Source organism: Oncorhynchus masou, chromosome 16 (assembly GCF_036934945.1).
Source record: "Oncorhynchus masou masou isolate Uvic2021 chromosome 16, UVic_Omas_1.1, whole genome shotgun sequence".
NCBI classification, from domain to species: Eukaryota; Metazoa; Chordata; class Actinopteri; order Salmoniformes; family Salmonidae; genus Oncorhynchus; species Oncorhynchus masou.
The window spans coordinates 22,796,521-22,818,459 of record NC_088227.1 but is presented as its reverse complement, the minus strand read 5'-3'; the positions used below and the strand labels follow the sequence as shown (position 1 = coordinate 22,818,459).

Genomic DNA, 21,939 nt, shown 5'->3' with positions numbered 1-21,939 from the left:
TGTCTCAATGTAATTCAAGGTATGAAATTATTGCTTAGAGATACATGGGAGGCTATTCTCAACAAGTGTTCTTTTGACCTAATGCTACGTCTAATAGAAGAATCTAAAGAGGACAGACAAGTAGTCCAAACAGAAATTGAAGAAGTAAAAAGGAAAATCAGAGCACAGTGACAATTCTCACAAGGCACAATGTGATGAGATCTTGAAAGAGAAAGTAGACACATTCACTCTGATATTGAAACAAGACAAGCTAAGAAGAGATGAAGTAGACTATATAGATGGCAAGGTCTTTGCCTGGAGAAAATCAACACTCAAGAATTCAGAATCACATCTGTAGAGAAGGAAGCCTAGATCTGTTTCTTTCAACTTTACAAGCAGCGACGACGAGGACCACCCCAGACGCTCAGTGGCCAGCTCCTCCCAAGATGTTTTAGATCAGGTGGAGTCGTCACACAGGATCCACAACAGAGGAGGACGCCGGAAGAGGCCAACATGGAGGGGGAGGAAGAAATCAAGACTATCCAACCACTCGGAGCAGGACCAGAACAAGGCTGTGATCAACATTTCTGGAGAACCCCTTTCTAATGATTGCATAAGGGTCTTGTCTAAAGGACTGTCCTTTGCCCCCACATATTCAACTAATGAATTTAATACAAAGATTGACCTATTTAGTTTCTACAGGAATCTACATCTGAAGGCCTGGTACAAGCAAAACATCTCTCCAACTACAGACGCCAGTGTCTCAGGTCAGGCAGTTTCTGTTCCCTCTAAAACACCTTTTAAGCCCAAGTCCACTTTTTGTCCCATCGCCCAGAATGCCACACTAAATACATTTGCTAAGAAAGTTAATTTTGATGTGGAGAATCTGTCTAAGGGTAAAATTGACTCCAACCAAACACGACATAATCTTTCTAAGACAGAACAGGATGCAGTTGAATAATTGTCCAAAAATGAACAGATTGTGGTTAAAAAAGCAGACAAAGGTGGTGCTACAGTAGTGTGGAGTAAAGACAAATATGTGACAGAAGCCTACCGTCAATGATGAATTCTACCAATATCTTACCTTCAACCCTACTGAGGACCTAAAAACTGAATTGAAAGGGATCCTCACAGAAGCTAAGGAAAATGCCTACATTTCAGACAATGAGTTCAAATGTCCTTTCAATGGCAGTCTGGCTTCTTTTAACCTTCTTCCAAAGGTCGACAAACATCCTGAAAATCCCCCAGGCAGACCAGACATTAGTGGTAATGAAAGTCTGACAGAACCCATCTAAGTACATTGATGACTTTATTCAGCCTTTTCTGACATCACTCCCAGCCCATCTTCAAGACACCACAGATGTGAACAAAATTTAAGGAATTGAACAATATAGGTACAGCTTCCTTTTTAGTCACCATGGACGTGGAGTCTCTATACACCACCATTGAGCATGAACCAGGTTTGGCAGCTATGCACCATTTCTTGAGTACCCGACCTGAAACTGAGATACCTCCTACAGAATTCATTGTCTCACTGACTGAATGGACTCTTAATCATGACATCTTTATCTTTCAGGACTGTATTTCTAAACAGGTCAAAGGGTGTGCCATGGGAGCTACAGCCCTTCCTACGCTGGCTTGTACTTGGGTAAATGGGAAAATGACTTCATTTTGGATCCTTCTAATAACCATTTCTTTGACTGGATTATATGGTGGGGACGCTATATTGATGATGCTTGTCTGTTTTGGTCCGGCTCAGAAGATGAACTTATTTCCTTCCACCTTAACCCTTACATCAAACTAACTATGGAGCACAGCAAGGATATCATTCATTTTTTTGGACCTCGACATTAGTAAAATTGTCAAAGGTTGTTTGCACACATCAATCTTTAGGAAGCCTACAGATGGGAATACCATTCTGAGGGCAGACCGCTTTCACCCCAAAAGGCTAAAAGAAAACATTCCATATGGCCAATTCCAAAGAGTCCGCAGAATTTGCGATCAGGAAACAGATTACAGTGTCAAATCTGCTGAATTGGAGAATCGCTTCTTGAATCGGGGCCACAGCGTTCAGGTCCTGAAAGATGCCACTATAAGGGCTGGATTACCTGACAGAGAGAACTTGCTGCGAAGGGGAGTGCCTCGTGATACATCGGAGAGAGTATATTTTGTCACAAAATGCAGCACTGAAGCAGAGAGCATTAAAAGAACCATTAAAAATAATTGGGGAATCATCCAAAATGATACGCTACTACGCCAAGTCTTTCCTGAGACACCAGTCATAAGCTTTAAGAAATGACAAATTAGTCCACAGTTATCTTCCGGGTGACTCAAAACACTTAGCTTGACCACAAACCCAAGGGCTCTTTTAAATGTAACCATTGCAGTAATATTGCACAGAAGTATTTTGTTGACACAGCTTCCTAAATGGAGTATTACGTCAAGCATTTCATTAACGGAAAACCCACTCATGTCATCTACAGATTGGAATGTCCACAGTGCAAGGTGTGCTACATCGGATGGACAAAGAGACGCCTTCAAGACCGCTTAGCGGAACACAAGTATGCCATACGGATAGGTAATGACGACTACCCCATGGCAAGGCACTAAAGTCCCTACACCATGGCAACCCTGCCTCCCTACAAGCTATGGGTATTGATCATATTCCGGCCTCTATTAGAAAAGGGGACCGTCTTAAACAGTTAAACCAAAGGGACCGTCTTTGGATTTACAAACTACAGGCCACTAAATACCCTGGTTTAAATGAATATATGGATTTACAAAATACAGGCCACTAAATACCCTGGTTTAAATGAATATATGGATTTCTCACCCTTCCTGTATGGTCGTGATGGGTCCATTTGCTGTCATCTAGTGGACATTTTGCTCTATTGCCCTCAGCTACGGTAAGACTGCTGTTCATGTTTTGCTGTGTTCTAGTGTACTATGCTATGGAATATATAGCTTTCTTATTCTTGACACTTCTCCCAGTCATATTTAAGGTTAGAACTAACTTTTAGTGTTCTGATACTTCTCGTTTGGAGTTGTATTTTTATGATAACATTGCTACAGTATTTCACCTTTTAATGTGTATAGTATTGCTTACTAGGTGTGTCCAATCAGTTGTGTAACCACTCCTTCTTCCAATTAGGGCTAATTGTAAAGCTGTTAAAAAGAGGACCTTGTATTCCTTTTTTTGTACTCCCTGACAAAGGCCATGCAGCCGAAACGCGTCGGTAAAAAAAACTGTTTCTATTGAACATGCCATACTAATAAAGGCATTTTAATCAATTATATGAAGAGTGCCTTGGTCCTCCTTTTTGATGAAATTATTGCTCTTTTAAAATGCAGTGGTCCTGGGTCCTGGACTGGCATGGCTACATGTGGTGTGCAGTTGTAAGGCCGGTTGGATGTACTGCCTAATTCTCTAAAACAACGGAAGTGGCTTATGGTAAAATAAATTAACATTCAATTCTCAGGCAACAGCTTGGGTGGACATTAGTGCAGACAGCATGCCAATTGCACACTACCTCAAAACTAGAGACATCTATGGCATTGGGTTGTGTGACAAAACTGCACATTTTAGAGTGGCCTTTTATTGTCCCCAGTACAAGGTGCACCTGTGTAATGATGTTGTTTCATCAGCTTCTTGATGTGCCACACCTTTCAGGTTACTGGCTTATCTTGGCAAAGGGGAAATGCTCACTACAGGGAAGTAAACAAATTTGTGCACCAAATTTAAGAAAAATGTGTGTGGCCCACTGACACACACTCACTCTTTAATGTGGAACACTGTTTCTCTCTTCTTTCAGAGAGCAACAAAGAAATAACATTAAAGGGCCTTTTGTGCTCAGATTTGATCGTTTTTCTAGGTGGAGAAAACATCTTGTTCCCTATCCCTGCACTAGTCGGTATGTTGTACTATATATTACTTTGGGGTTATTTCCATGCCTTGTTACATATTATTACCAATGTGGGTATAATTGCAGACAGACAGTCTAATGATGAACAATAGTGTTGATGATAACGACGAATTATATAACACGCTAATCCTCGGCATTTTGCTCTTACTTTTTTTCATTATCATGTACACCGTAAATAAACCAGTGTCTGCCGTCCTTGTGCGTTGACTCCAATTATTTTGGCCACATGGGGGCGTCATAGCCCTATGATTACCAAAGAATGGCCTTGTAGATGTCAGAACATTGGAAATGCATAGTACATTGTGCCCCATCAAGAAGTCAATATGACATTAATTATGCCAAAGATATTTATAACTAACCCAAGATAGTTAATTTCTGTCATTTACAGTGGGAGCAAATGAGGCAGAGTGGGCAGAACAAGCAACGAGGTAGGGAAGCCAAGTACGACCTAAGCAGATCCAATAGCATGTATTTGCATATTTCCGTTAGGAAACCCTCTGAAGTGCGCGTGTGCACAAACTCAATTTGGTCTTGCACTTCTTATAAACCACTTAAGAAAAAGTCAAGTTTATACAACTTAATACACTGTGTTCCAACAGATTCTAGTTTTGGGAACAAAAATGTATTGAGATCAGATGTTTCATCGATTTAGAAAATGAGCAGGGTGTCGGCCCAGTTTCACCGAGTATCATCCTTTTCCAATACTCACGACAGGACTTCATGTCACTACCATATATGGTGGTGAGCAAACGTTCTGAACGGGTGCTTCAATTTTAAAGCCTCTGTGACGTGTCTGGATTACACCTTTGTCTGATTATGCTACTGTCAAATGGACACAATGGGCTTGTTGACTGCTATATCTGAACCAACCGACTAAAGGCGAAAGTCGAGGAGTGAAGTAAAGGGAGGTGCATCTGCTACAGCCAAAAGTCGGATACTGATGTGGTTTTCCGAATGCATGCCTCAGTGCAACATTTATTTAATTTTAATGTTTTTATTTTACATTTTTTACCAGGTAAATTGACTGAACACATTCTCATTTACAGCAATGACCTGGGGAAGATGTGTTTTTATTAACCCCTCCACCACCCCGCTTCAGAGGACAAATATCTTTGTTCTGTTTTTTACAGCTTTTTTGCTACATATACATACACGTTACATATGTTACATACATGGTACTTTTATATAAAGCAATCACATAACAATACATTACCAAACAAACTCTTTAAACCCAACCCTCAGCCACTCTCAGCCCATCCCACCTATCACCATAGATCACCCTGGTTTGGTTTTCATGTGCCATATATTTTTTAAATTGTGCTGTTTTACAACATTTTTGAACCTTTCTAATCGTATTTTATCCACAGATTGCGAGTTAATACTCATAGGAAAGGTTATCTTATGTATTGACTGACCAATGCTTTCCAAATCGCCCAACACTGTTACTTGTAAGGTTAATTTTAATTGCCGGTTGTGATTTTTGAACCATTCCTGAACCTGTGACAAGAAACAAGCTACATCGGGGCAAACTATAATAAATTATCTATTGATTCTGTCTCTTCGCAGCAAAATCTACAGAGCTGAGATTTTTGTATGCCCCATATATATAGCATTCTGTTGTTGGCAAAACATTTATATAATTTAAATGGAAAAACTCTAAGTGTTGAATCAAGTGTAGTTTTTTGCACCAGTTCATAAACCATATGCCATGGAATTGGTACATCAAAAAGCTCCTCCCATTTATTTTGCACCTTGTATGGCACAGCTGTCAACATTTTGTCCTCAAATGAAACTGGTATATTTTTCTATTTGTATCTTTAATATCGGGCAGGAAAACAATTCCCTGCCTTCTCCCTTTTCCACTTGCCCCCTCCATTTTTGTGGGAGTGCTGCAATCAATTGGTTGTACATTTGGATTGAGCTGATATTCCCAAATATATTTGATAACTACTCCGTTTCTATTCATAATATCAGTAACAAATATAATAAAAAATGTTTTTTTATTAATCAGTATACTTGAATTCAACCATAACATTTGTTCTATCTTTTCTGGAGGATAAAGCTGAAATTGTAACCAGCTTTGTATGGCTTGTTTAAGAAAGGGCGATACTTGAAACAAAATGGCCATTTTTGAACAAAGGATGAGCCTTTCTTAAGAATCTACTAGAGAACCATTTTGGGGTTAAGTATACTTTATGTATGAGGGAAGCTTTTAATGAGAGGTTTAGAGCTTCAATATTGAATCATTTTAGCCCCCCAAACTCATATTCATTGTATAAATAAGTATGTTTAGTTGTCTGGCTTACTATTTCAAATAAAATGAAATAGTTTTTGCTCATATGCTTTAAAAAACAAGTCATCTGGAGTAGGCAGTGCCATTAGTAAGTAAGTAAACTGTGATCGGACCAAAGTGTGATTTTTCCATAAATAGACAAGTATTCTCCTCATGGTTGCAGAATCTTATCTATTTTTGCTAACTTTCTATTGAAATTAATTGTTAAGTTTTTTTGAGATGTAAGTACCAAGTATGTCTACTTCACCATCCGCCCATTTTATTGGTAAACTACACGGTAATGTAAACACTGTATTTGTTAACGATCCAATATGTAATATGGTACACTTGTCATAATTCGGTTTTAATCCAGAGAGGCTAGAAAAGTGACCAAGATCTTCAATGAGACAGGGATCCAGATTGCAGATTTAAGAAAAAACTAGAATCATCTGCATACAATGACACTTTTGTTTTTATCCCCTGGATTTCTAACCCCTTGATGTTCTTGTTCGATCTAATATTAATAGCTAGCAATAATAAATAGATATGGAGACAACGGACAGCCTTGTTTGACTCCTCTTAATCTCAATACTTTCTGAGAAGTAACCATTATTTATTATTTTACATTTTGGGTTGCTGTACATAACTTTAACCCATTGTATAAGAGATTCACCAAAATGTAAGTAATCCAGGCATTTATATCAATTATAGTCATACTTCATCAAACGCCTTTTCAAAATCTGCTATGAAGACCAGGCCTGGTATCTTTGTTTCATAATATTCAATTGTTTCAAGTAATTTTCATATCTCCAATATATCGTCCATGTAAAAAAACCTGTCTGATCAGGATGAACAACATCTGGCAAAACCTTTTTTATTCAATGTGCTATGCATTTCACCAGCATTTTCACATTGCAAAATTGAAGTGTTAGAGGCCTCCAGTTTTTTAATGGACTGGATCTTTATACTTACCACCTGGGTCCTGTTTTAGTAGTAATGAAATCAGACCATTTGTATAATTAAAGCGGCAGGGTAGCCTCGTGGTTAAAGCGTTGGGCTAGGAACCAAAAGGTTGCAAGTTCAAACCCTCGAGCTGACAAGGTACAAATCTGTCGTTCTGCCCCTGAACAGGCAGTTAACCCACTGTTCCTAGGCCGTCATTGAAAATAAGAATTTGTTCTTAACTGACTTGCCTAGTTAAATAAATGTAAAATAAAAAAAAAGCATGCTAATAATGGATATTTGAGTACATCCAAAAAAGGTCTGATATACCGTCAAGCCCTGGTGTTTTTTCACACTGATAGTACTTTATTGCCTCAAAAAGATCCTCTGTTGTAAATTGGCCTTCACGCAGATCATTCTGTAAATTTGTTATTTTACATTATTATTAGGAAATAAATCCTTACAGTTCACATCATTCAGTGGAAATGGAGACAAAAAACATATGCTTAAAATATTTTGCTTCCTCGTTCAAAATATGCATCATTTGTAACGAGTTTCTGTAAATTATTTTTGGTAGAATTTCTGTTGAAGATTCAACATTTTTTGTTGCATTTTTCACAATTTTCTGTCAATTCGCATTATTTTGGTAATAAATTACACCTGATCATTCTTGAATAAGTACCTCCAATTATTTTTGTTTTCCTCTAACCTATTTTGTGCCTCTATAGTACAGTTTCCATTACTACCTGCGCTGTTACTTCCTCTATTTCCTTTATTAGTCTAATCTCTTTTGACCTAAACTGCTTTAGTTTTAATGATGAGCATGGTATTGAATGGCCTCAAAGTACATTTGAAAGTGTCCCATACAATAAGAAGATCGGCTGTACTTATGTTGCACAAAAAAGTGAATTAATTATTTTGTCTTTGTTAAGAACAAATTGTCATCCAATAGGCTTTGATTAAATTTCCAATATCCCCGTCTACTTGGAAATTCAGTAAGAGTTATATGGAGTCCAATTAGATGGTGGTCTGATCGCATTCGGTCTCCTATTAATACTTTTTAATATTTTTGATGCCAGCAAGAACGAGACTAGGAAGTAATCAAGATGGCTAGCTTGATTAAACCTCCTATGTAGATCTCACGAGGTCATGGTTTTTCAACCTCCGTTTATCCAGTAGTTCTAATGTATCCATGACCTTTGATCTCCTTAAGTGCTTGAGGGTGATAGAGGGATTTCCTTTATGATCCATTGAGGTAATTAAAACTGTATTATAATCTCCAACCATAATGATAGATTTCCATTGCTTGTGAGCTTATATATATATATATATATACACACAAACATACACACACACACAGTTGAAGTCAGAAGTTTACATACACTTAGGTTTAAGTCATTAAAACTAGTTTTCCAACCACTCCACAAATTTCTTGTTAACAAACTATAGTTTTGGTAAGTCAGTTAGGACATCTACTTTGTGCATGACACAAGTAATTTTTCCAACAATTGTTTACAGACAGATTCTTTCACTTATAATTCACTTTATGACAATTCCAGTGGGTCAGAAGTTTACATACACTAAGTTGACTATGCCTTTATCAGCTTGGAAAATTCCAGAAAATGATGTCATGGCTTTAGAAGCTTCTGATAGGCTAATTGAAATCATTTGAGTCAATTGGAGATGTACCTGTGGATGGATTTCAACCTGTTTGTAGGTGACCAAGTACTTATTTTCCACCATAATTTGCAAATAAATTCATTGAAAATGTTTTTTTGATTTTGTCTGTCATAGTTGAAGTGTACCTATGATGAAAATTACAGGCCTCTCTCATCCTTTTAAGTGGGAGAACTTGCACAATTGGTGGCTGACTAAATACTTTTTTGCCCCACTATATATATATATATATATATATATATATACAAAAAAGTATGGATCATCATTATTTGGCCCATATAGATTTAATAGCCCAAATCTGTTTTTGGTCCAATAGCATATTTGAAATTTTCCATCTTCCTTGCAGATCTGTTTGCACAATCGGATCAAAATTTGTATTAAATTAGTATAATCACCCCTTTTGAGTTTCTTTGCCCATGACAAAAAATATATTTCTCCCTCCCAGTCCTTTTTCCACCCAACCTCATCTATATTTGTAGAAAGAGTTTCCTGTAAAGAATATATATTATATTCTTTCTCTTTTAGTTGTGTAAAAATGTATCGTCTTTTTTTATGATCTGCTAAGCCATTACAATTATAACTTGCTATACTTATTTCCACACTTAACAAGTTTCAGTTATACTTACCACAACCAATGTTTGTAAACTTACCATTAAAAAGCACCATGATGGTTAAGTGTCCATATAAACTCAGCAAAAAAAGAAACATCTCTTTTTCAGGACCTTGTCTTTCAAAGATAATTAGTTAAAATCCAAATAACTTCACAGATCTTCATTGTAAAGGGTCCGTTTCGGGGCCTCCCGGGTGGCGCAGTGGTCTAGGCACCAGAGACTCTGGGTTCGCGCCCAGGCTCTGTTGCAGCCGGCTGCGCCCGTGAAGTCCGTGGGGCGACGCACAATTGGCCTTGCGTCGTCCGGGTTAGGGAGGGTTTGGCCGGTAGGGATATCCTTGTCTCATCGCGCCGACTCCTGTGGGCGCAGTGCACACTAACCAAGGTCGCCAGGTGCATGGTGTTTCCTCTGACACATTGGTGCAGCTGGCTTCCGGGTTGGATGCGCGCTGTTTTAAGAAGCAGTGTGGCTTGGTTGGGTTGTGTTTCGGAGGACACATGGCACTAGAGACAACAAACTTGTTGACAATACCTAATCCATGTCAACAGGTTTGCTGTCTCTAGTGTGTGGCGGGCTGGTTAACACTGGGATAAAGGGATTAAAGTTAACGGTAGAATTAACACCATCCCAGCATGGAGGTGGAAACATCATTCTTTGGGGATGTTTTTCTGCAAAGGGGACAGGACGACTGCACCGTATTGAGGGGAGGATGGATGGGGCCATGTATCGCGAGATCTTGGCCAACAACCTCCTTCCCTCAGTGAGAGCATTGAAGATGGGTCGTGGCTGGGTCATCCAGCATGACAACGACCCGAAACACACAGCCAGGGCAACTAAGGAGTGGCTCCATAAGAAGCATCTCAAGGTCCTGGAGTGGCCTAGCCAGTCTCCAGACCTGAACCCAATAGAACATCTTTGGAGGGAGCTGAGAGTCCGTATTGCCCAGCGACAGCCCCGAAACCTGAAGGATCTGGAGAAGGTCTGTATGGAGGAGTGGGCCAAAATCCCTGCTGCAGTGTGTGCAAACCTGGTCAAGAACTACAGGAAACGTATGATCTCTGTAATTGCAAACAAAGGTTTCTGTACCAAATATTAAGTTCTGCTTTTCTGATGTATCAAATACTTTTGTCATGCAATAAAATGCAACTTAATTACTTAAAAATCATACAATGTGATTTTCTGGATCTTTGTTTTAGATTCCGTCTCTCACAGATGAAGTGTACCTATGAAAAATATTACAGAACTCTACATGCTTTGTAAGTAAGAAAACCTGCAAAATCGGCAGTGTATCAAATACTTGTTCTCCCCACTGTATATCCAGTTTTTTAATGTGCTCGCTCATGCTTGTAAGAAATGCTCTGTCTTCTGGAGACAGTCATAAAAACGTCCCACTCCAATGTTAAATGACGAATTTTAGAAGGTGGCTTTCCTCCTGTTTCGCTCGCAGAACTCGAGGAAAGGTTTGTTTGCTTGTTTGCTTCGATGTATCAGTTTCTTTTCCGAACATATCAAAATGCTGATCAATAAATTGGTACAGATTCTCTTTATTTTCCACAATGTTTATTTGTTTCGTTATCAGCTAATCCTAAATTTTTGTGATTAATTAATGGGACAAGCTTTGCCTGCCATGCTATCACCCTCTTTCCATGTGTTTTTAAGGATATATTCCTAGGGAATAGTTACAGGGGAGATGAGGGGGGATGAATGAGCCAATTGTGAACTGGGGATGATTAGGTGGCCATGATGGTATGAAAGCCAGATTGGGAATTTAGCCAGGACACCAGGGTTAACACCCCTACTCTCACAACTGCCATGTGATCTTTAGTGACCACATAGTCAGTCCCATCCAAAAGACGGCACCCTACACAGGGCAATGTCCCCAATCACTGCCCTGGGGCAATGGGATATTACTTTAGAACAGAGGAAAGGATGCCTTCTACTTGCCCTCCAACACCAATTCCAGCAGCATCTGGTCTCCCATCCAGGGACTGACCAGGACCAACACTGCTTAACTTCAGAAGCAAGCCAGCAGTGGGATGCAGGGTGGTATGCTGCTGGCAAAACATGGTAATGTTGCCATTGTTCATTAAAGTTTTTCAAAATAAACATGTCTCCAAGTCCCATATCACACACTCACAAACTTTAAATATGTGTGTACATTGTCCTATCAATCTGGGAGGAGCACCTCATATCACATTCATTTGTACATGTCCACCATATACAAGTAAATCGCAGCAAAGTTCTTCTTCTGTGGGTTTCATGGCAGACTACAACCCAAAAAGGTGTATTACCTCCACTAACTGGACAGTGGTGAAAAAAACAAGGTAAAAATCAAATCCATATGTGACAGGGAACAACTTAACAACTCAATCCACCCAAAATAAACCAATAAAATAAAAAATTGACAAAACCAAGCCCCCAAAACAACCACATCTACCCAGTGGTGGAAAAAGTACCCAATTGTCATGCTTGAGTAAAAGTAAAGATACCTTAATAGAAAATTACAAGTCAAAATGAAAGTCACCCAGTAAAATTCTACTTGAGTAAATGTATTTGATTTTTTTTTAAATACTTAAGTATCAAAAGTAAATGTAATTGCTAAAATATACTTAAGTATTGAAAGTAAAAGTATAAATCATTTCAAATTCCTTTTATTAATCAATCAAAGTGAGTGTCGCAGTGGTCAAAGGCACTGCATCTCAGTGCTTGAGGCGTCACTACAGATACCCTGTTTCGATTCCAGCCTGTATTACATCAGGCCGTGACTGTGCGCCACCCTATGGGACTCCCAATGGGCCCAGCGTCGTCCGGGTTTGGACGGGGTAGGCGGTCATTGTAAATAATATTGTTTTCTTAACTGACTTGCCAAGTTAAATAAAAAACATCAGAACACAGAAAAGATAACAAAAGCCCTTCGATGGTCATCAACTCAACGCAATAAATATGAATTATTTTCTAAATCGAGAGAAACAATGAGTGTTCAAATATATTTTACTATAAAGCAAACACTGACGTCACATTTTGCGCACGTAGTGAGCGACGCGGAGGAATTGAAAAACGTAAACAACATTTTACATTACATTTAAGTCATTTAGCAGACGCTCTTATCCAGAGCGACTTACAAATTGGTGAATTCACCTTCTGACATCAACCACCGATTTGTTTGTTCTGTGAAACAAATATCGCTGTTTTGAGGATAAGTAATTTAGCAATATGTTGAAAAGGGTACCCAAGACATTAAAGTCTCTAATGAAGAAGAAAGCCCACATTCGTGTAGGCACAGCCGCAGATGAAATTGTATGTTTGAAAATGCCATCGTAGCTGTCGTTACTAACAATTCTAGCCAGCGAGGCTAACGTTAAATATTGTTTTCAAACGAATAGCTTTAAGGTACATGCAAACATAGCTAACGTTAGTTTTGTAACTTAGCTTAACCAGCTACTGTAGTAGGATAGTTAACCATCGGTGTCTGAAACGGAATGTTCCTCTCCTAGGTCGAGCTGAACGTGCTGCCGTTTCTGCATAGCCTCGCAGAAGAGGCGAGGACCAAAGCTTTTGGGGAGAAATCTGCGACTGTAAAAGCAGTATCCAAGGTATTGGTTACTGAACAACATTGGTGGTAGGACACACAGTGTGCATTTCAATGGTCTAAAGCACAGGTGTCAAACTCATTCCATGGAGGGCGGAGTGTCTACGGGTTTTCAGTCCTCCCTTGTACTTGATTGATCAATAAGGTCATTGAATAGTTAGGAACTCCCCTCGTGTGGTTGTTTAGGTCTTAATTAGACACAAATTGAAAGTAACAAAAACCAGCAGACAGCCCTCCATGGAATGAGTTTGACAATCCTGTTGTAAAGGGCCTCCTCGCCTTCATTAACTCTGAAATAGCATGGCCAGTAGCCCAATATTAGACCTCTGATTTAATTAAGATGGGAGTGGTTGAATGGAGAAAGATAGTCTGGTCCTGTTGTTTTTTGATAAAGAGCAAATACCTAAGCATGTGAAGCTTGGTTATGTAAGTTATGCTGTAAGAGCTTTTGTATTGTAGTGTAAGAATTGTAAAAGATTTGGCCATGTTTCAAGTGTGTGCAGACAGAGCATAGTGAAGAAAGGTGTGTAAAAGGATGATGGTGTTGCAATTGTGGTGGGATCCTGAGTGCCCTGTAAGGGTGAAGAAATTGAGGTAGCAAAAGTTAGCGGTCAATCAAAACTCCTATGTGGCGGCAATTTTTAAAATAATTGAGAAAATAAGTGGTGCTAGTGAAGAGATGGTATTGGATACAACACAGCCTGTAGTCAATGTTTACTGTGGTGGATTTTGTTGCATTCATTGCCACAGTTATAATCTGTACTGCACAAGTCTCAAAGAAGTTGAAGAAACTAGACATTATTGTGGCTGCAGCAGGAAAGATTGAGACAAAGATTTTACATCGAAAGACTTGCAAGGGGTACTGGCGCCGGAAGACACGCCCTCCCAGGTTTCCCTTGAGCCTATGTAGGTATCTGTTTGATTTGATTTATTTTTAACAAAGTTGGCTGATGTATTTATTATTTGGTAGTTCAGTTTTTTTGGTGGAATCTGGTTTCCATCCTGCATAGTAGGTGGTGGGATCCACATTCAATTGTTTGATCGCCAATATACCAATAACAATGAGGTCTAAGGGCTTTCCATAGTGACTATTGCCATGTTTAGTTAAAACTGAAAACTAGGCCCAAAAGATATTGCTCCAGCAGGAGTTGCCACATTTATCCAATATGTGGCTTCATATTCGCTAGCTAGTACTGCCTTTCTTTCTTGCCATGATGCGTGTGCTGCTCTCCTCTCACTTGTGACTCAGCTGCATGCAGCAGCCCTCTCTCCAAGCACACAGACCCCCCCAGAGAGATGCCATGGTGTAATTTAAAAGGAGCAACAAAAAAACTGACCAAAACATTTATAACATCGTTTTCAAAATAGCCCAATTGCGGAAAACTGTGGACATGGCAACCCTGGTCAGATAACTCATGGTCCAATGACTACCAGCCAGCAGTATATGTCCCGCGTTCGAAGCTACATCCATAATCGGTAGACGGTTCTGATTGTAGAATCGCGGTTTGCATTGCCGAGCAGTGTACAAGAAAGTATTAAATCCAGCTTTTAGGATGCTACCCCCTCCCCAAATCAAAATGTAATATGGATGCCAATGTCTAGCTTTGCGTGCACACATTTCCTTTATTTCTCATGTGGGGCAGCACCTACCTGTTTTGCCGGACTTATTAGATAACAGACCGGTGTGCGAAAAACATTAGCATACATATTAGATTTTGGAGCGTAGCATCTAAAAACTGGATTTAATAGAACCGTCTACCGATTATGGAATCTAGCTTAGGACCGGGGACACATGCTGCTAGCAGGTACGGTCATTGGACCATGAGTTATGTCGAATGCCTTCGCTATGGAATGCCCTTAAATAATGAAATCATTAATCAAACATCTAATATTTGGCTACCTTGGGTTTTCAGATCAGAATGATGTAAATGAGGTTATTGACATGTTGCCTTTTTTTTGAATCCTTTATAGACAGAGGGGCAAATTCCTGTGGTTGCTGTATAGACATGACAGATATCATCATAGTGAGTCATGTAGGATATCCTACATTTGTAGATGTCCTATTCCTTAAGTTAATTTGTCATAGTTATGTTTCATGACTTTGAATGTGAAAAATAACATCTTATCATGCTACTTTTAAAATCTCATTGATGTTTTGATTGTCTTTCCTTAGAAACTTCTGAAACGGGCCAGAGGGTGAAGTGGAGAGACCTTTCTACAACATGATTCAACAACCGATTTACAAGGCTTTTTTAAAGTCAAATTTGTTTGAATTATAAATTTAACCTGTATTTTCTTTTAATTTCTTTAGTTTGAATCTTTAGTCTTTACTTTTCTTCAGTCGCTAGTCTTTATCTGTTTGCATTTCATCTGTTTTGTCTGCCATTTAGAATTTGCACAATGCAGAGTATTTTGGAACACTTTTATATGCTGTCCAATTAAATGTTGTGTCCTGTAAATCTCTTTGGTGTAGTCCTCGTCACCCCTGCCATGTTCCATCAGGCTGACCAGAGTTTGTTTCCTGTCATACATTTCTGACAGGGAACTAAAATGGTGCCTCTTTATCTTTTGAGGAGTGATATTCACCCAGTGCCTTTATCATTTTCTCTGTTATAAAGATGTAGCATTAATGAAATGCTAGAGAGCCCTCCAAATTAAAATCGGAACCTCAAAGCTAGTTCCCGTCTGATCAGGGACTGGTTTAGACATGGGACACCAGGTGGGTACAATTAATTATCGGGCACAAGAGCCAGCAGTCCTCTGGACCTCGTACGGTAAGCTTTGAATAACCCTGGCCTAGAGCCTTGTCCTATCTCAGGCCTCCATCTTCTTTCCCTAACAGTTTGTCATGGTGGTCAGAGCTTCAGGCTGAATGCTTCAAACTGTTCAGTAAGCATTGGCCTGCCGCCAAGACTTCTCCCAAATTCCTCACCTCTTCACGCTACATACATTATCCGCGTGTCGAGATGTTATCTCACTCATCTTTTATCACAGGGTTTTCAGAAGCCATGGCACTTGACATGTGTGGTATGTGTTCACTTTCCTATCAAATTGCTCAAGAAGACACTTATCTGGTAGTAATCTTATAGAGCCCTTTAGGTGGTTTCTACATTGTTATAATCAGGTATATTATGAGAATAACATTGAGAAAAAATGCACTGTAATTATACTAATGGACAGATGCATCAAGTTTCTGTTTTTAATGCTATGCCTGCGCTCATCCTCATGCATAATCATATTTTGGTGGTTGACATGTTAAACCAACAACCTAAGGCAGTGCAGAAAACCAACAATCTAAGCCACCCCCCCAACTAATTTGTTCTAGTCAATGAACTAAGTAGACCAGACCCGGCTGCTATCATGTTGGTGTCTTTGGGGGAGGCACCCCTTAAGTAGACCGGAACTGACAATGGTTTTCAATGGTTAACTGCCTGTGTAAGACATCTTCATTTATCCAGGACCTTTTTGTGTGTGTGTGTGTCCCCCCCACCCTCCCCACAGCTGGGTTGATGTGCCTCCCGCTCTAGCGATTTGTTTTCCTCTGAATCTGATCTGGCGTTCCAGTGATGTAGGGGGGTTTCTGGGTGTGGAACCCCACCCCTCTGACCCCGACAGTCCCATTGTCTGCCCGTGACAGCCCACCCACCCGCTGGCTACCTAGCCTTACTGTCACTGACCCACAGATTCACATGGCTCCCCTTACTTTCATCAGCTCCTGCACGCTGCTCCAGTAAGACACTTACAGCAGAGCAGCTCATGTTCAGGGTCCAGATGCAGATGTAGGGTAAAAAAAAAGATGTTCATTGGGAACTGGAAAGACAAAAACATGATTTTCCCAACACTGCATGAAAGCATATTTATACATCTAGAAGAGGGAGCTCTGTTCTGTTTTGTCTTAATATCAGTGTTATCTTGTCCTTGAGGGAACAACATGTGAACATTTCTGTAATTTCACTGGTGAAATAAAGTAGTAATTTTCTTTAATGTAAAAATGTGTGTGGGTATAGGAGAACCTGTTTTCAATTTGGTCTTAGACTCATCCAGCTCCAGTCTAGCAGCGTCTTTGGCTTTTGTCTCAACAGATAAATCCCCTGCAACGTCAACCCCATGAATGCTCCCTCTGATACCATTTTTGACATTTTTCCAGAAACCAGAAGTAGAACTTTAGATGAGATGTTACTAATCTCCCCCTCCCCTGTTGAGAAGCACATTCAAAAAAAGCACTATGGTGTCCATCTAGCTAACAGACAATAAATACATTGTGTTGTTCAGATGAGCTCTAGGTGAAGTAAACAGGATATTAGCTGATAGTCATATACAAATTAAAAGAGTTTCTGAGCGAGAGAACACTTCTTCCATGTAAAAGACACAAAGGCAAGTCTGTCGGGTGGTTTTTGCATCGGTTTGTGGTTCCCAGGCCATAATGTAAACTGGGATTCCAAACAATTATCCCTTTGGAAGTGTGTGTGGATTTTGCCTGTTACCCATAGCGAACAGAAGTGGCGATGGTTGATGCTTTCTGACACCTTCCTGTCCTATCTGTTCTTCAGCTTTGTTTTGTTTTCTTGTCGGACGTTAGAAAGTCGCTCTGTATTTGAGAGTTTGGTTTTAGTTTTCTGGTAACATTCACTTCTGAGTTAATCTGAAACACACAGTCTCAGCATAGTTTTGGGGCATAAACTTCAGGGAAAAGTCGTCAAGCTTTCAGTCAGCAATGTATCGTCGGAAATGTAGATACAAGGGGAATCCGGCTTCTTTTTGAAGTTTATATTTTCTCAGTCAATCCAAGCTGCCAGGGTGACATTGACAGAGTGCCCGGTGTAAAATCTGTGAGGTGACTCACAAGTGCACTTATGCTCCTCTGTTTTAAATGAAACCAAATGCACTGACATATTTCTTACACATAGTCACCCAGTCATCCTCTTTTCATTAGAATGGGGGAAGACATGTGGCTGTGGAATGATGAAGGTATCTATGCAGATGAGGAGAATCCCAAGTAGGTGAAGCAGACTCAACAGGACAATACAAGTTAATAGGTTTACTTGAAGTGCTTACTTGAATATGACAACTTTTGCATTGAGAACAGGTGTATGTGTGTGAGAAAATGAGTTTGTGAGTGAGACCGAGAGAAGGGGAGAAAGCAAACTCGCTGCTAACCCAAAACCTTGCATTAGGTTTGAGGTGCGACTATCATGATGTTCTGAGATGTTTTCATTCCTTATGGATTCTGACGGCATGGGTGATTTCATGGAATTTTTCTTGGATTTTTCTTCTGGAAAACAGATTTGTTCTCTAGCGTGCATACTGGGGTTGGGACCATTGTGGATGATGTTCTTTTAACACAATTCTGGGGGGGAAATATTTTTCAGGTATTTTATTTACATCAAAAGGTGACTTAGCTGTTGGACAAATAACCTTAATTCCAAAGAGGGTAAAAATGCTAATTTGGGTACCATTTCTGATTTGGATTCTGCACTTCATGGATCTTAACGGACAATATTTCTCAAGACATCCACGACACAGACGTAAGTAGTCAACCGACACATTTTGATGTGACCTGATTGAAATGCGGACACCTGTTCTGCGTGTAAAAGCATGGACATTACTATGTGGGTGCAGTCAATTTTACTTTCGGGGGGAAAATGCGGTCGTATATTTTCATGGTTTATACGCGTTGGCTTACTATGTGAACCATACAACACATTGTTTGGCTGAGGGTTTGATAAACCTCCAGTTTCTATTCTTGGAACATTAATGTGCCAGGTATAGTAAGTCACTACTCAGGTTTATGAGATTGGCTGTATACATTGAGTAGAGAGCATAATGATTTGTGATAATGTCGTTCTTCCAAAAAAGACTGAAGTTGTATGGGATTCAAGTTTGACCAAATTTCACATGCATGTGCTCAAGACATGTAACTGCATCCTCTCTTATGCAGGAACACATACACACGTGTGTGAGTGAAAGAGCGAGAGAGACAGACACACACAGCCATAACACCAGCTCTTCTCTCCAGGTAGCTTAGTGGTGAGCAGGTTGTGTCATGCTGGCTGCCTGACATGCTCAGCGTTAAACGGCTGCCTGTCCTGTAAGCCCCGCCTCTTCTTCCACTTGAAGCATGATGGGATGCGGGAGAGGGGGACCTGTCTGCTATCCTGCCCCAGAGGTCACTATGGGACACGCTCCCCACATGTCAACACCTGCACCAGTGAGTCATGTGATGGATGAACAACACCGACATTCTTATGGAGTGTTGTGATAATAATGTCATACACAGTGTAATGTCCTGATCATGTATCCACTCTAACCATGGTCCCTGTCTGTGTCTCAGAGTGCAGGGAGGACTGTGTTTCCTGCTTCAACAGGAACTTCTGCACTCACTGTCACCAGGGCCACTACCTGTACAGAGGGAGGTGTGAGAACAGCTGCCCTGAGGGCCTGACCCCAAACGCTGCACTAAGAGAGTGCATTGGTAAGTCTATTACACTACAGCTGAACTGTGATCTTCCTTCATAGTCATAATGTGTTGAAAGTCTGGCTAAAACTAATAAGATCCAGTATTGGTCGGCCAAGAATCTGGGCTTGGATGCATCAAAATCACACATTGTGGAAGAAGACCTATAAAGTACATATTTACGGTAGGGAGAGAGATCTATATAGAAATGCGTCTCTAACGTCTATGTCCCTCCGTCCCAGATTGTCTAGTGGGCTGTGAGGTGTGTGTGACGAGGAACACCTGCACCAGGTGTAGAGCAGGACTGTACCTCCTGCATGGCCAGTGCCACCATACCTGCCCAGGGGGGTTTGAGCCTGATAGACAGCTCATGGAGTGCATTTCTCATGGTTAGTGACTCTCTGTGTTCCCCCATCTCTGTACATGCCATTCCAGCCATCCCAATAGATCATTGATCGATCACTCTACAATGCAAATTTGAGTGTACATTTTGTGTATCTATCTACCCTACAATGTCATGCCCCCCATCTCTCTCTCAGTACACTGTCAGGTGGGAGAATGGGGAGACTGGGGCCTCTGCTTTCGGAGAGGGAGGGACTACATGAATTTTGTGGAGGTACGAAGACGAGAGGTCCTACGGCACCCCACCCTGTACGGCGACCCCTGCCCCAAAGTCAAAGAGTGGAGGAAATGTGTCATCAAAAGGAGACCGAGTCCAGGTATACTGGTGATCAAAGTGAAATGTTTGACTTATTTCAGTTTTCACACATCTTGCATTGTCCTCTCCCTTTCCACAGGAAGATCAGATGGCAAAGGCATTAGGCCAACAGAACATTGATGCAAGATCATTGGTGGGAGCAAAATAATAGCAAGTGGCAGATGTGATCCAAAACAGGATGGAAGGACAGGGGGACTGGATTAACTGGTTTGAAAGAGAGACCTCCATTGCCTGAACCTCAGTCCTTTCTGTAGTCAGGAAAAGTGTGCAACAATTTATTCCTCTGTTTGTGACCAGCTGTTGACCTGCCTTGGTTGAGAGACCTTGGAGAAGATAACATTATCATCTGCTCTAGAATTTTGTGTTCAACATTTTTTTGTTCATTACGACATGTCACCCACACGATCCATTCCAGGAAAAAGGTCACTAACTTGATATGGACTGAATTGAACAGTGTTCAAAAAGCAAGTGTGTTTTTCTAATGAGTTTTTTTGTTTTTCTATCATGATGGTGGCTAGCCCACTTGTTCTACATGTGTAGCATTTCTCTGTATAGCAAGTCAAATTGAAACTATTGATTCCTTTTCATGATTGCAATCATTGTTATAGACCTACATAAAATGTTTGTGTAGGAGATTTTATAGTAAACTACAATATATTGTCTTCACAAACATGACTGAATTTTAAAAAATTTACCAAAAAACGTTTAGGTGGAAAGCCTACTCCAAAGATGTCTATAGCTAGCTAAATAAAACACATTCTATACAATATGTTCTATACATTTTCTTCTACATTAAGGCGGAAGGTAGCCTAGCGGTTGGAGCGTTCAAATCCCTAAACCGATAAAGTGAAAAATCTGTCGATGTGCCCTAGCCCTTGATCATGACTCAGTTCCATTACATTACACATAAGAGTAATTTGATGAAAGCGTGTTCTGTACGGGGATGTTCAATCTGAACAGTAACAAGCGTCGCTTGCTGTAAATTATTGGCAGCATAAGGACATTATCTTCCATAGCAGAAGAAAATACAAGGTTAAATTGATACACACATTGGTACAGTTAGGGTTAGTGTTCTCATACCGCCATATCTCCATGTTACAGCGCTTGTTTATGGAAAACAGACAGCTATCTAGCATGCTCCGAACACCTGTGTGTAATGTACATGTGCAACTCGGGAAGTGTCGTTTTTTCGGTTGGAGACACTCATAGCTGTATGGATCTGTGCAAAACTGCTACTGTAAGTGTAACTTTTTTAGTTGAAGGATACTTTCTCGCCGATGAAAGATAAGGGCCATATGTTTCGAAAGCGGTATTGCAAGCAATGAAAACGTTAAAACACAGAGTCGGGATTGTAGTTCACATGAGGCAGTCGTGGGAAAAGCTCATGCCTGAGAACTGTAAGGAGAACGCATAATGCTGCCTAGAGTTTTCAATAGCTCGATGTGCCCTTGAGCAAGGCACTTAAACTTGATTGCTCCATGTTCGTTTCTGATAATGGCTGGCCGTGACCCTATTCTCCGAGGGTGTCACAGGGAGTTGGGATATCAAAAAACACTTCCATTTCACACATGTATATAATAGCTGACACACGTGTACATGTGTGAAACAGGACAAATATAAGCACCCACATGATATACGCAAGCAATAATACATGAGGCCATGTGTTAATGCCAATTTGATCATGGTTGTGATGTGGTCATAGCCACGAGGAGAAGCTGACAAATAAAACCACCCACACGTTACGCTGTATGATCAACCTCCTCCGACGCTTGAG

General features: G+C 40.3%; 2 protein-coding genes across 2 annotated transcripts; both read left to right on the top strand.

The window, feature by feature from the left end:
* The first annotated feature begins 12,473 nt into the window (after positions 1 to 12,473).
* Positions 12,474 to 15,301, top strand: LOC135557209 (centromere protein W-like). The gene is made up of 4 exons (XM_064990413.1): positions 12,474 to 12,701; positions 12,899 to 12,997; positions 14,965 to 15,017; positions 15,167 to 15,301. Exons 1-3 carry the CDS (start codon positions 12,618 to 12,620, stop codon positions 14,995 to 14,997), a joined length of 216 nt encoding a protein of 71 aa, XP_064846485.1. The 5' UTR covers positions 12,474 to 12,617; the 3' UTR covers positions 14,998 to 15,017; positions 15,167 to 15,301.
* Positions 15,302 to 19,087: 3,786 nt separating this feature from the next.
* LOC135557208 (R-spondin-3-like) lies at positions 19,088 to 20,854 on the top strand. The gene is made up of 5 exons (XM_064990412.1): positions 19,088 to 19,201; positions 19,325 to 19,465; positions 19,690 to 19,836; positions 19,987 to 20,166; positions 20,245 to 20,854. The coding sequence occupies exons 1-5, from the start codon at positions 19,120 to 19,122 to the stop codon at positions 20,283 to 20,285; spliced, it is 591 nt and encodes a 196-aa protein (XP_064846484.1). The 5' UTR covers positions 19,088 to 19,119; the 3' UTR covers positions 20,286 to 20,854.
* The last annotated feature ends 1,085 nt before the right edge of the window (positions 20,855 to 21,939 follow it).